At 36.5% G+C, this 12,971-nt stretch overlaps 4 protein-coding genes across 4 annotated transcripts; 2 read left to right on the top strand and 2 right to left on the bottom strand.

The window, feature by feature from the left end:
* Positions 1-305: 305 nt before the first annotated feature.
* On the top strand, positions 306-1,250 carry PHYBLDRAFT_64840 (hypothetical protein; the record flags this gene model as incomplete). The annotated part of the gene is made up of 3 exons (XM_018441354.1): positions 306-376; positions 703-1,033; positions 1,131-1,250. 3 exons carry the CDS (start codon positions 306-308, stop codon positions 1,248-1,250), a joined length of 522 nt encoding a protein of 173 aa, XP_018291926.1.
* A 126-nt stretch (positions 1,251-1,376) lies between these two features.
* On the bottom strand, positions 1,377-4,995 carry PHYBLDRAFT_155377 (MCD4/FSR2/SSU21/ZRG16 protein; the record flags this gene model as incomplete). Its single annotated transcript, XM_018433397.1, has 11 exons — positions 1,377-2,050; positions 2,136-2,244; positions 2,353-2,481; positions 2,540-2,725; positions 2,857-3,081; positions 3,155-3,474; positions 3,553-3,867; positions 3,935-4,231; positions 4,314-4,478; positions 4,546-4,734; positions 4,836-4,995. 11 exons carry the CDS (start codon positions 4,993-4,995, stop codon positions 1,377-1,379), a joined length of 2,769 nt encoding a protein of 922 aa, XP_018291925.1.
* Positions 4,996-6,452: 1,457 nt separating this feature from the next.
* Positions 6,453-8,860, top strand: PHYBLDRAFT_112300 (hypothetical protein; the record flags this gene model as incomplete). Its single annotated transcript, XM_018428270.1, has 10 exons — positions 6,453-6,995; positions 7,067-7,230; positions 7,316-7,419; positions 7,488-7,593; positions 7,655-7,787; positions 7,856-7,981; positions 8,041-8,128; positions 8,208-8,398; positions 8,454-8,627; positions 8,720-8,860. 10 exons carry the CDS (start codon positions 6,453-6,455, stop codon positions 8,858-8,860), a joined length of 1,770 nt encoding a protein of 589 aa, XP_018291924.1.
* Positions 8,861-9,132: 272 nt separating this feature from the next.
* On the bottom strand, positions 9,133-11,341 carry PHYBLDRAFT_168308 (hypothetical protein; the record flags this gene model as incomplete). Its single annotated transcript, XM_018435836.1, has 12 exons — positions 9,133-9,319; positions 9,382-9,535; positions 9,605-9,770; positions 9,845-9,878; positions 9,940-10,018; positions 10,169-10,183; positions 10,251-10,333; positions 10,449-10,530; positions 10,590-10,717; positions 10,779-10,966; positions 11,033-11,134; positions 11,174-11,341. The coding sequence occupies 12 exons, from the start codon at positions 11,339-11,341 to the stop codon at positions 9,133-9,135; spliced, it is 1,386 nt and encodes a 461-aa protein (XP_018291923.1).
* Positions 11,342-12,971: the final 1,630 nt, after the last annotated feature.

The following is a 12,971-nucleotide window of genomic DNA, read 5'->3' as shown; positions in this document are numbered from 1 at the left end:
TTCATATTTATATGTATTTTATTGCATTTTTTTTTACTATGGTAACAAACAATGTTCATTTTATCTTTACTTTTTTTTATCAATAATAAAAAACAATAATGGATAGGAAAATGCTTATTTTGTCAATATTTGGAAGGTTTTTTTTTCTTACACCAAATCACCCCCCCTATGCCGAAGATGATCCTTAACAAAGATTATATAAATAGGTACATGTGGGTTGATGCACTTGTATTAAGTAAAGTTTCCCCTTGGCTTAAGTTTTTAAGAGATAGCAATGGCTGACTGAATTAAGCTTCTATTCAATAATGAAATGTTTTTATATTACATCAAATGTGACAAAAATGATGCTAGAAATCACAAGGATTCAAGTAAATCCGTAAACTTTTTTGCATTCTTGTATGAGTTTGAGTAAATATCTATCTATCTATATATATATATATATACATGTATGTATGTAGACGTATGCACGTATATTAATAATATTTGGATTTCAGTATTCCCGGTTTTACTATTGATAGATCTAATGTCCTATATAAACAAGGAGTACTCGACCGAGGCTACTATAATCTTGTTTTGTGAAGACAGGGCGTAATGTACCAGGTCAGTTTCAAAAACCAAATTTGTTTCACATACTAAGCCACCTTAATTCTCTGCCATACTTGCATTAAGTTCTCAATCTTACCAGTGTTTTCTCATTTTTAGACTTACTGCATCTGACATGACTACACGCACTGACATCTTTAACAAGTCCAACGCTGCACTTGACACACTTTATAATGTGTGGGAAAGCATGCTTACCATCATCCAAGCTGTTTCGGCAGCCTCATCAAAGTCATTGACAACCGAGCCTGATTTGGCAGCACTTCAAAAAGCACGAAGAGACTACGAAACACTATTAGGAAAATTATCTTTGACTGCGATATGGCTAGAAGATAATAAAGATATACTCCCAAATATCTCAGTAAAAGACAGCAGCTCAGACGAAACGCCCCAGAGAAAGCAGCTACTATTGGAACAAGAGAGCCTTCGTAATGTAAGACCCATTAAAAGTCGAAATAATGGTGATAACAAAAATTAAAAAAATTAAGAAAAAAAATGAACCATTGGCGCCAACAACACCTTTAATATAGGAATCAGATCGTCTCTCTAATCAATTAAAGCGTCTCTTGAGCCAATCTTATGCTTTACAATTCCAGATCGATATGCTTTTATCCTCTTCTTATGATCAAGATATTGATAGTCGAAGTTAATTTCATAATAATCGCATAATACCTTATTCTCTCAAATCACACCACTCTTCTTTTTCTCTTGTACTGTCGATTATTATACACATATATTTAAAAATAAAATAAACTGTAGAGTTGTTTATATTTAATCTAATCTGCCATGCTTGACAGTTTGGGCAGAACAAGATGTCCAACCAATAGTCGAGACAGCAAGAACAATATGATGGTGAAGATGATAAACAACTCCGAGATACAAAAATGACTGATTGTGGTACCGATCTCTAGCCAACTACCTGAGTCCTTGACAAAATAGAAGAAGTTAATCGTCTGAACGTCTGTTATACTCATCACAGCCAGAATCAAACTAAAAGGTGAAAGATCAAGGCTGATACTAAGTACACCCAAAACAGCAGAGGCCACAAAGAAAGGGATCAGGATCTTGGCAATTAATAGAACGCCCATCAAAAAGGGGTTGAATATTGTCACGAATCGATAGACACTTTCGAGAGAGAAACTACTCAAGGATGCCACGTTACCCGTGCCAAAGAATCCGACACAGATAAAGAACAAAAAAATCAAAACTGCCCGGCAATCGCTTGTTTGGAGAGGACGATCAACTGATCTTCTTTGATCACGGTAGAGCGCGCGTTCGGTTTCTAGCCAGAGAAGAACAGTGCTGCAGAAACAGACGTAAAACAACATTTCATATGAGATACTGAGCAAGGTCATAAGGGGTGCAAAAGATAAGCAAATCATCAAAAGACGGGCGAGATAGTCTTCATTAGAAGGTCCGCGGTAGACGAAAGGACAAATACTAGAAAAGGCTATAGATCAACCGTATTTGAAATAAGTAAAAATAATAAAAGTGTACAGTAAATATTGATTAATGTCATCAAGCATAGTATTTACCCATGACAGTCCAGCTCAATAATTGGTTAATTACAGGAAGTCCTTGTCGTTTCTGCAGGCTTGTTGATGTGGAATAGACTAGAATAATACTGACAAGGTTCAGGAGTAACTGACGCAAAGTATTAGTTCCCACACACAATGTTCCAATTGCTTTTGTTTATCATAGATATTTATGTATATACAATATATGTATATATATATATATATATATATTTACCTGTATCTTCATTAAGATAGAAGTCTTTCTTTTAATACGATTGTCACGTTCCAATTTTGCCAGCACAAATCCGCCAACAGAAATACCAGCCAGGCCACCAAATACGCTAATACAAAAAATATTCTTTTTCTAAGAACGGCAATAAACAATAGTAGTGAAGATATTAAAAAGAAAAAGATACTCACACCAACAAGATGTTTTCACCCTTTTCAACTGGCAAAAGTGTAAAAACACTTGTGCACAGACAAGATATACTCCATAATGTCAATAGAGAGGAATAATGCCTACGCATACGAGCAGGCATAAAAAACGGCCAAGTTGCAAGCAACACAAAGCACACAGTGAGAACCTCGCGACGGAAATAGCTGTAGACCTATCATATTTCATTTAGAGTATTGATATTAGCATTATATATAGGGTATTATAGCAGAAAATACCTAGCATTTTATTTGTATTTGTATTTGTATTATTTTTATTTTTATTCCCATTAAATATTACACTCACCAATAATTCAAGTGCCAAAAGTGTCCCAATTGTGTTTCGTATCAAAACGGTCCATCCTTCACGTGAAGCAGAGCTAAGAATTGCCGCAAAAATATCTTTGTTTTGTAATACTTGGCGCCAGAAATAGACGGGAAAGAATACATAGGCATAATACATGGTTGGCATATCCTGGATCCACACCATAAAGGACAAGAACCCAAACACTAATACTGCCATACCATCAATCTAGAATGTTAATAGTAATGAATTATAGGACCATGAAATTATACTGATTGTATTTTTGTAGAAAGCAGCCTACCAGTTTGGATGTGGATTGGCCAAGATACTTTATCGTGTTTTCAGATAAAATGTAATATCTGATTACAAACTCAAGACAGAACGCACACCATCCAACATATCCGGCAGTAATGACTCCTCGGAGGAACAGCCAGTCATAGGTCTGGAAGTAGCGAAGGCCTGCCAAGCATTCACTCATCAACTTCTTTGAAAGAGATTCTGCTGCCATGTAATCTTTTATATCAATTAAGGTTTGTATTTGGCTGAGATAGTTACTGGGATCGTTGGAACCTGACAAGGGACGGAAAGGTCTAAAGAACATCTCCTTTTCCTCCTTTTCATCTAAAGAAGTTTGATATATTTAAGGATATTTGGTATTGACATATATATAAGCAAATAATCTTATTTATCTGTGCTCACCATGTTTGATTTTGTATTGTTCAGCAATCTGGCGTGCGTTCGCAAATGCAGCCTGAGCTTTGGTGTATTCGTCTCCGTCAAGGTAATTAAGCGGGAGTTCTCCAACTGAGTTAACAGGCAAAGGGATGCCAACCAAATGGGACATCAATGGAGCAATGTCAGCTTGGAGCACATCATTTCTCTGGACATCAGATAAATCCCATTCAGCCGAAAATTCGTCGTGTCCTTTGGACCCCTTCATTGGTTTGTTAATACCAGCACCCCAGGCAATTAATGGTGTACGTGTATTGTCTGGATGACCATCTCCGTGAGCGCCTAAAGGAAAACTAAGTCAGGTCGGGTAGAGTTGGGTTTCACAAATCTGTATGTGATAAATACTTGCCTCTGTTGTTCATGCCATGATCGGCTGTAAATACAAAGCTAGTTCTTCCGTCGTGGCCATAAAAGTCTTCAACAAGATTTACCATTTCAGAAACACCTTTATCAACCATGGCGATGTTCTCACAGTACTCTTTCGAATGAGGTCTAAAACCATGGCCGTTTGTATCCAAACCAAGCAAGTGAAGAAAGAAGACAATTTTGGGTTTTCTCAGCTTAGTGTTTAATTCAGGATTGGTTTTTGCCTCTTCGAACAATGCTCTGAAGTGATCAAACACCCAGGTATCAAGATGAGAAGCCTCTGATTGATTATGGTATTGGTTAGAGTTAATATTGTATAATATCAGTAGTCATTATTTTTAGATTCTACATGATTTACTTACCACCAGAGAAATCTTCATATTCTGGTGGATACATGACTGTATCCACACGACTAGGATCACTTGCACCATGTTGAAACATTGGCAAAATATCTGGAGATCCAAAAGACCATGTGTGTTCTGATTGATTAAAAACCGAGTCAAAGTTCACAGGGTTCATAGTCCAGCCTTTAAATATACAGTGTGATGAGTACCGATTATACGTATATGTATATGATGAATGTAATAGTATTACCTGTCGTTACTGCACTCACATCTTCATAAAAACCAGCAATTATAGCTACATGCCCAGGTCTTGACTCGGTAGGCACACGTGTGTGAGATACACCCCAACTTCCTTCAGTTTTGATAATATTTCTTAAATAAGGAGCACGGGCAATACCATTATCCAACTCAAGAAGCTTGTCTGCGCGTAGCCCATCACCTATAAATAGAGAATATGCACATATCACTATATAAGTAAAAGTATATATATATATATATGTGTGTGTGTGTGGGGGGGGGGGGGGGGGGGGAATAACTTGCCTACAATAAGAAGAAGACGATCTGCTGGTGCAGCGACTGGACTCTTTTGAGGAGTCATGCCATGAACAATGGGAGATGTAAAGTAAATGTCGAAAATGCTGAACAGGTAGACGATGTGAAAGATCACACCGATCACCAGCAGCACTTCGCGGGACATCATTACTTAAAGTACTGTATGTTACAAGAGAGAGCTTGATATGGAGAGCAGTTGGGCTTTAGCAAATAGGAAACAAAAGGCCCCTTTTTTGGTAGTTCTATTGGCTCGTCTTGAGCTGTTGTAAATGTCACTTATTTTAAAGTCCGTGCCAGGAACTTTATTTTCCTCATTGATAAAGCTAATAATTATTATTCAACCACGACATTTGCTTTTTTTTAACCGTCGGTTTCTGCCCTTTACTGAACTCGGGAAAAAACCTTTGGGTCTAGAGTCTGGCAATTTCTCTGGCCACATATTGGCCATCTTGTATTCACATATAAAGAGAACATTCAAAGTTATAATGAGTTCCATACAAAGTATGATCTGTCAAGAACTCATATCCAATCATGTTGCTTAATATTCTGTATTTTCTCAATTTGTTTTGATTGAATACCCCTCTTTGCTTTTTATGACCTTTTTTATTCATTTTTTTCTTGAAAGTACTTAATATTTGATAGTTAATTCTATCCTCATAAGTCACCTTTCACAAACTTAATAAATGAAAAAGGTAGTTAAACCAAACGATATGTCTTAAACAAATGTACTGTTCGAAAGAAAATGTGTCGTGTTTGAATAGGCGCTGGGTTCCTGTACACATATAAAAACAAATCTCCGCAAGAAAGAGACGATTATGTGGTGGTGCAAACCAAGTAAAGCCTGTCTTTTCTTTTTGTGTGTGTGTGTGTGCAGAGAATTTGACATTGGTTTGGAGTAACAATTGTACATGTCTGTGATTGTCTCCCCTTCTTTCAATCGACCCGCGATTGCTCGTGTCTCTTTGAAGCAATGGAATACATTGAATCTTCCGATTGGAAGTTGGGTTCAGATTGACGATGGATCGTCTAATGTAAGTAGATCTAGCTTGCCAGATTTTATTTTATTTTATTTTTATTTGAAAATAATGCTTTAATTATATGAATTTTTCTGGCCTAAAAAATAGCAACGATAATACCAATTACAATTAAAAATACAGAAACAGAAACAGAATCAATAAATAAATAATTTTTAATGTTTTCTTGATCAGGTATATTATTGTACTCTGTGGCCATCCGATATACCAGAGCATCAAATACTAGCCGATGATTTTATCCGAGTGGATAAAGCTTCTCAAAGTATATACTTTAACAATATGATGTCATATATAAAATGGAAGGCTTTTTTTTTTAGTAATTAATCTTAATGTAAATAGTGAGTGTACAAGTGAAACCTTTAGAACCTGTCAATATTGCTATGCGAGTGACACTCCAAATTGATCTCAAAGAGTGTACAGAGGATGATCAATTGGCAGATTTAGGTTATTTGTTTAGAAATGCTACCGAGGATCAGATAATAGAGGTACAAAGAAATTTGTAATTAATTGGGAGCTATGGATTCATTAGCTAATGTCTTCACATTAGAGCGCGCGGAACCTGATAGAAGGCATGCTTGTTAGCCCTGGAACTGTCATAACTAGTCGGTCTCCTAGATCTACATTGACTGTCAAGGTTGTATCTTGTTCTTCAAAAGATATACCTGCCCTTGTCAAAAACGCTACTCGTATATCTATCGCAGATCAGCCAATTTCTACATCTGTTGAGACACTGAGCAAGAATATTGCATCCCTTTCTCTTTCTTCAGATGCTCCAACTTCACCTCGTGGGCAAAAACCGACAGGCCTTGAAAAGGCTTATGAAGCACTCTACGAAGTATTGAGCTATCCTTTTCTTTATCGCGATTGGATTGCAACTCTGGGTATCGAATGTCCTAAAGGCATTTTATTGTACGGCCCCCCTGGTGTTGGAAAAACGTTTCTTGTAACCTCTGTAGCAGAAGCGTGTGGTGCGAAAGTATTTATTATCCAAGGCCCAGAGATATATGGACCTTATCTTGGAGAAAGCGAAGAGAAACTAAGAGATAAGTTCAAGGAAGCTCAAGGATGGGCATCTGAAAATGATTCACCTGTGATTCTTTTTATCGATGAGATTGTGAGTATGTCCCACTTTATACTTAAACGAGAATTTTACAAAAGCTCATGTGAGGTTATCTTACTTTTTAGGACGCTTTGACACCACATCGTGATCGGGCACAATCTCATGAAAACAGAGTTGTTGCTCAGCTTTTGACATTGATGGATGGTATTGCATCAAGAGGTCGTCTTGTAATTATTGGAGCAACCAATCGACCAAATTCAATTGATCCTGCCTTACGGCGCCCAGGAAGGTAACATATGTTTTGTTATTATATATATATATACATATTTCTATAGAGTGTAGATATATTTAAATTGTACTTACTTTCTCCAAAGATTTGATCGAGAGATTTCAATTGACGCGCCTGATAAAGGAACAAGACATGCTCTTATCACCTCTCAGTTACGCAGTATGCCAATAGATGAATCCGTCGATATTGGTAATATTAACCAAATACATAATTGCTGTGAGTAGATTGATACTAAAAAGAACTTTAATTTATTGTAGAAACACTTGCTACCATGACAAATGGCTATGTTGCTGCTGATATCACGTCATTGTGTAGAGAAGCTGCCATGCATGCTGTACAAAAAGCAACAAAAGATCTAGCAAAGTGCGTATGAGCCAATTCCTAAAGATTATAAGCTAATCCTTTGGAAAACTAATAACAATAGGGAAATGTATGTTTCCATGGAAGATTTTATGGTTGCTTTTGGATCCGTTGGCCCATCAATGCAACGTGGGTTCCAAGTACAGGTTGAGCAAACAGGGTGGGATGATATTGGAGGTCTAGAAGACGTTAAAAAGGTAAATAGTTGACAAGCTGGTTTATAAATTACTATTAACAATATATTGCTTCAATATGGTACTTGCAGAAATTGAAGCAAGCGGTGGAGTGGCCAATTCTTCACAAAGATTCGTTTATCCGTTTGGGTCTTAAACCACCGAGAGGTATTCTTTTGTATGGTCCACCTGGATGCAGTAAGACAACCCTTGTGAAGGTGATTTATGTTATTTTAAGCATTTTTAAATAGTTACTAATATATTGTACTTCTAAAAGGTCATTGCCTCATCATCAGGTGCTGCATTTTTATCCATTAACGGTGCCCAACTTTACTCACCTTATGTGGGTGACTCTGAAAAAATCAGTAAGTCAAAGCATCAAGTTTTAAAGACTGTCAGAAATTTAATGAATCAATATCAATATATACTTAACTTGATGTCTAGTTCGAACTACATTCCAAAAAGCAAGAGCCTCTGCACCATCCATTATTTTTCTGGACGAAACAGAAGCCATTGTAGGAAAGCGTGACATGGGCAATGGTGGCGGTGGTGGCGATAGTGTACAAGAAAGAGTACTTTCGACTTTACTAAACGAGATGGACGGCGTGGAAACGGCTGAGTCAGTGCTTGTCGTTGTAAGTTTTACTATCATGATATTTATTTAATCTTCTCACTTTCTCTTTTAACAAGGGTGCTACAAATCGACCAGATATGCTGGATGCTGCTTTGTTAAGACCCGGAAGATTTGATCGTTTGGTCTATGTTCCCCCACCAGATTTCAAAGCTCGATGGGAGATCTTGAAGATTCACACGCGTCGTATACCTTTATCCGAAGATGTGAACCTTGAAGTAGTTGCTGATTGTGTGAGTATATTGAAAATTTTACTTTTATATTTGTTATTTATTTTTTTAATACGCACCTATCCTCATACATTATTATTATTTTCTGTGGATAGACCGATTATTATACAGGAGCTGATTTACAAAATGTTTGCCGGGAGGCAGCCATGATTTCACTTCGAGAGAATCACTCGGCTGCAAAAGTGGTAATTATAAATTTTATACAAGAGTTCTTTGACCAACTCTATTTTTTGTAGACAATGGAGCACTTCTTGCAGGCACTTGCCACAATACCCGCTTCGAATCCAGATGAAAAGAAGTATCAAATGGCATCAGATCGAAATGAATGAACGAATTATTATTATTATTTTACCAAAAAAAATAAAAAATAAAATCAACTCCTCATATATGCTTTAATATGCCTCTTTTGCCACCATTCCTGTAGTAGCATAATTACTCTTATAACCACTGTATTTTTTTTGAATAAAAAAAACAATAATATTTATATAGTTGAGGGGTTTTAGGTGAATTAATTCTTAACATTCTCGTCAAAGTCGCGCTTAACAGCCTGGTAGAATGATTCATCCAAAAGAACATCAGCAGCTGTAAGAGCCAAACCTCTACAGGCCATGATAGTATCGTTGTGGGCATCCAGAGTCTTTGCTGCTGCAGTAAATCCAATGGTGTGGTTGGAAGCAGTGGTGTGGATACCAAATCTATGATAGCAAAGAAATAATTGATTAAAACATATATTAATTTCTGGATATTAAAAACTTACATGGGATGGATTGTGGGAATTTCGTAACTAACGTTACCCATATCAGTAGAGCCACCGGCGCCCTTTTGCTGCTCCTCACGAGAGGGGAACTTGATGCCTTCCTTCTCCATATAGGCACCATATTTATCAGCCAAAACAGAGTTTTGGAAAACATCTGATACAAGCACACATACATACAAAGAGATATTAGATGACATATTACTATACATTATTATCTAATTACCCTTTGTGACGCCAATCTCACGCCATGTCCAGTTAACTTCACAGCCAGTGGAAAGAGCAGCGGCGGTGAAACAGTTTTCAAGCTTCTTCATAAGGCGATCAATTTCAGAGAATCTTGTTGTGCGCACAAAGAAGAAAGCAGATGTACGATCGGGGATGATGTTGGGCTATACAAAACAAGATGGTAAAATCTATGAGCACTAGAATCATTAAAAATGAAATCTAAAGTAAAGAGGCTTACTGCTTGACCACCATTAGTAACAATACCATGGACTCTGTGGATAAAGATGAACATGAGTTATATATATGTTTGGTAGATAGATATATATTATTTACCTGTCTGTAGGGAGTAATTGTTGACGCATCATACTGATGTTATTCCACACCTGAACCATGGCATCCAAAGCATTGACACCTTTTTATTTAGTAGAGATTTATAAAGTAAAGTAAAGCAAAGCAAAACAAAGCAAGAAATTTAGAATAGTGGGAGTCGAATCCATTATAAATATATACATGTATAATTTAATTGGAGTTTTGTCTCCAGATTTTTTGGTTTATTTCTTACCTTCCCAGGGAGTAGCTTTAAAGATGTAGAGATGGGTTGTAAGCCACAAACATTAACTGTAAAAATATTAATGTCTCCTTACCAGAAGCGTGTGTGGGCTTTCCATAAAATTCGAGCTTGACATCGTGTACTGCAATCATGGCAGCATAATTAGCATCATAGGGACTACACAAACACCGAAAACAGATTTGCAAAATGTCAGTTCTGTTACACTGTATTTGTTTGATAGACTATAATTCTTCATTCGCTTTTTTTTTCTCAAGCTATGAATTCCCATTACCCAGGATGCAGCATCATACAAACGTCTACGTTGTCCTGGAATGCACGCTTATGTACCATCACGATCTTTCCGATAGAAAGCTCTATATAAATAGTTAATTTCCAATAGATAGGAAAATTGTAGATAAAACTATAAACATACCTTCGGCGGGAGTACCAAACAAGATGACCTTTCCAGAAGCCTTTCCGCTATCCAAAAGGGCCTTTACGCCGATAACAGTAGCGACACCACTGATAGCGATCAGATTGTGACCACAACCCTGACCGAGACTATATTTTATGAATTGCTTGTTATCATTCTGCTTTATAAAATTTATAGAAATAAGCTTACCCTGGGAGACCATCATATTCGGAGCAGATACCGACACGTCTGCCTTCACCACGAGTGTACTCTGCCTGGAAAGCAGTCTCCATACCGTAAGCGCCACGGGTAACCTTGAACCCCTTGCTCTCAAGGTAGTTGGTGAGAACTTCGTGAGCATGGAACTCTTTCATACCAGTCTCCATATTTTCATGGAGCTATATGTATAGATTTATATGAGTATATTTATAATTGATGTATTTTTTTAAAAAAAAATGCTTTACATCCAAACTGATAGCACGGAGCTCGGAGGAGACATCATTGATAGCTTTCTTGACGATAGCCTCGACTTCGCTGTCGGCCTTGACATCCATACGGTGCATTGCCTAAAATGTTCCATAGATTGTTATTTTCGGTTGAATGACATGGGATGCGTTTAATGGACTTGCCTGTGACATGCATTCTTCATAGGCAGGCAGCTTCTCATCGCTAGAGGAGGCTCTGACATAGACAGGCGAGTTTGTTACACCGAGTCTGGAGAGAATACCTCCGAGACAACCAACAGACTGCTCTTCATAGTGATCGTTGTACATGTTGTGCTTTAGGTAGAGAGGTAAAGAAGAAGAAATTAGAAAATAAAAATAAAAATAAAAATGTCTAAATCAATTATCTTTATTTTATTTTATTTTATTGTTATTTTAAAACAAAACCTTTAAGAACAAGGTTATACATACATACATATATTTTAGGCCCGAGAAAAAAATGAAGATACCGGACTTCTATAGTATACGCTATATATATATATATAATCTTGCTGTAGCACCAGCCAAAAAAAAAAACTTTTTTGGTAAGCCAGCATTGTAACAAAAAAGAAAAAAGACAACCGAAGATCGGACGTCGGGAAAATATGTATAGTTTTTTTTTGGATCTTTGATCTTTCAAACAGTAAAAGATTATATACAATATACTTCTCTAAATTATCAGGGTAAACGATATATAAGCTATTTGTATGCCCTCGTGATTTTCTGTAAATCGATATATGATTTATAAAAATATTAGTGGGAACATTTTGAGTTATCTGTTGTTTTGTAGAATTTTATTCATGCGCCGAACCATCGGTCAGAGGTGCACCCATTAAACTGTATAGAGTTATGGTCAAAGGTTAGACAGACAAATCGGTGTACCAAATAAGTAAATACTTTAGCATTTCATAAATCTCTCATATTTCAACCTAGGTGAATGAAACATCGAGAAATCAACAAGAGCATGTCAGTATCAAATTAAAATGCCTAAGGTACATTTAGCTGCTATAAATAAGTAAATAAAAAAAGGTTGTATTATTCTCATGATTATAATTATTTAGAAAATTAACAGAAAATAAAGTGCATTGGATGACACCTTGATGCTATATGTATTGAAATCGTATATAGCACTTAAGCTCTCTTTGCTTTCATACCCTACTGAAGCATAAATACAATCAGTGTATATATGTTTGTATGGAGCTTCGTACTCAAGAGAGTTGGTGGACCTCTATTTCTGCGAAGAAAAAGAGGACGTCATGGCTTTTTTTTGGATCTTGTCTGTTATATGATGTTTTTGAGAGTTTTATATTTTCTAAAGTAAGAGATGGTGAGAATCCAAGAAAGCACATCCCGCAGTCATGTCTTCCCAAAGAGACAAGTCATGGCTGAAGGCTTCTTGGGTCTGCCAGCGAGAAATAGAACTTGAGTTGGGGGTATATAAGGAGACTGATACATATTGACTATCTTTTCACATTATCTTCCCTGACCAAAGTGAGATAAATGCGAAAGAGATTTATCATTGTAAGAAATGGCAAGATTTAAATAACCGGCCTTGGAGCTTTCGACGAAAAGTTGCTCGCTTTACAACTCTTTATTGGCCAATTGGGCTTTGATATTTAGCCTTTAGTGTTACAGCAATTTTCTTGTACTTTTTTATAGCAGTGTCCTTGTTGGGAAGTTCCAAATACTCAAATTCATTAAATAAGTTCAATTAAAAAAATTACGTTCTGCTGGAATTACAACTGAAGAGTTTTATTTTTCCAATTTGAAAATATCAGAGCTAAAAATCCTCAGTAAGCGTCTAAGTATGGCAGTACCTTTTGGAAATATGGCCAACTACTTAAAAGGCACTTTGCATAAAAGAAGCAGAGTAACAATAACAATAACTGAAATGACTAAATTATACATGAAGAAGAAGAAA

The sequence above is a fragment of the Phycomyces blakesleeanus genome (assembly GCF_001638985.1).
Source record: "Phycomyces blakesleeanus NRRL 1555(-) unplaced genomic scaffold PHYBLscaffold_10, whole genome shotgun sequence".
Lineage (NCBI taxonomy): Eukaryota > Fungi > Mucoromycota > Mucoromycetes > Mucorales > Phycomycetaceae > Phycomyces > Phycomyces blakesleeanus.
Note: the sequence above shows the minus strand (reverse complement) of the source record. Positions and strands in the feature narration are given on the sequence as shown.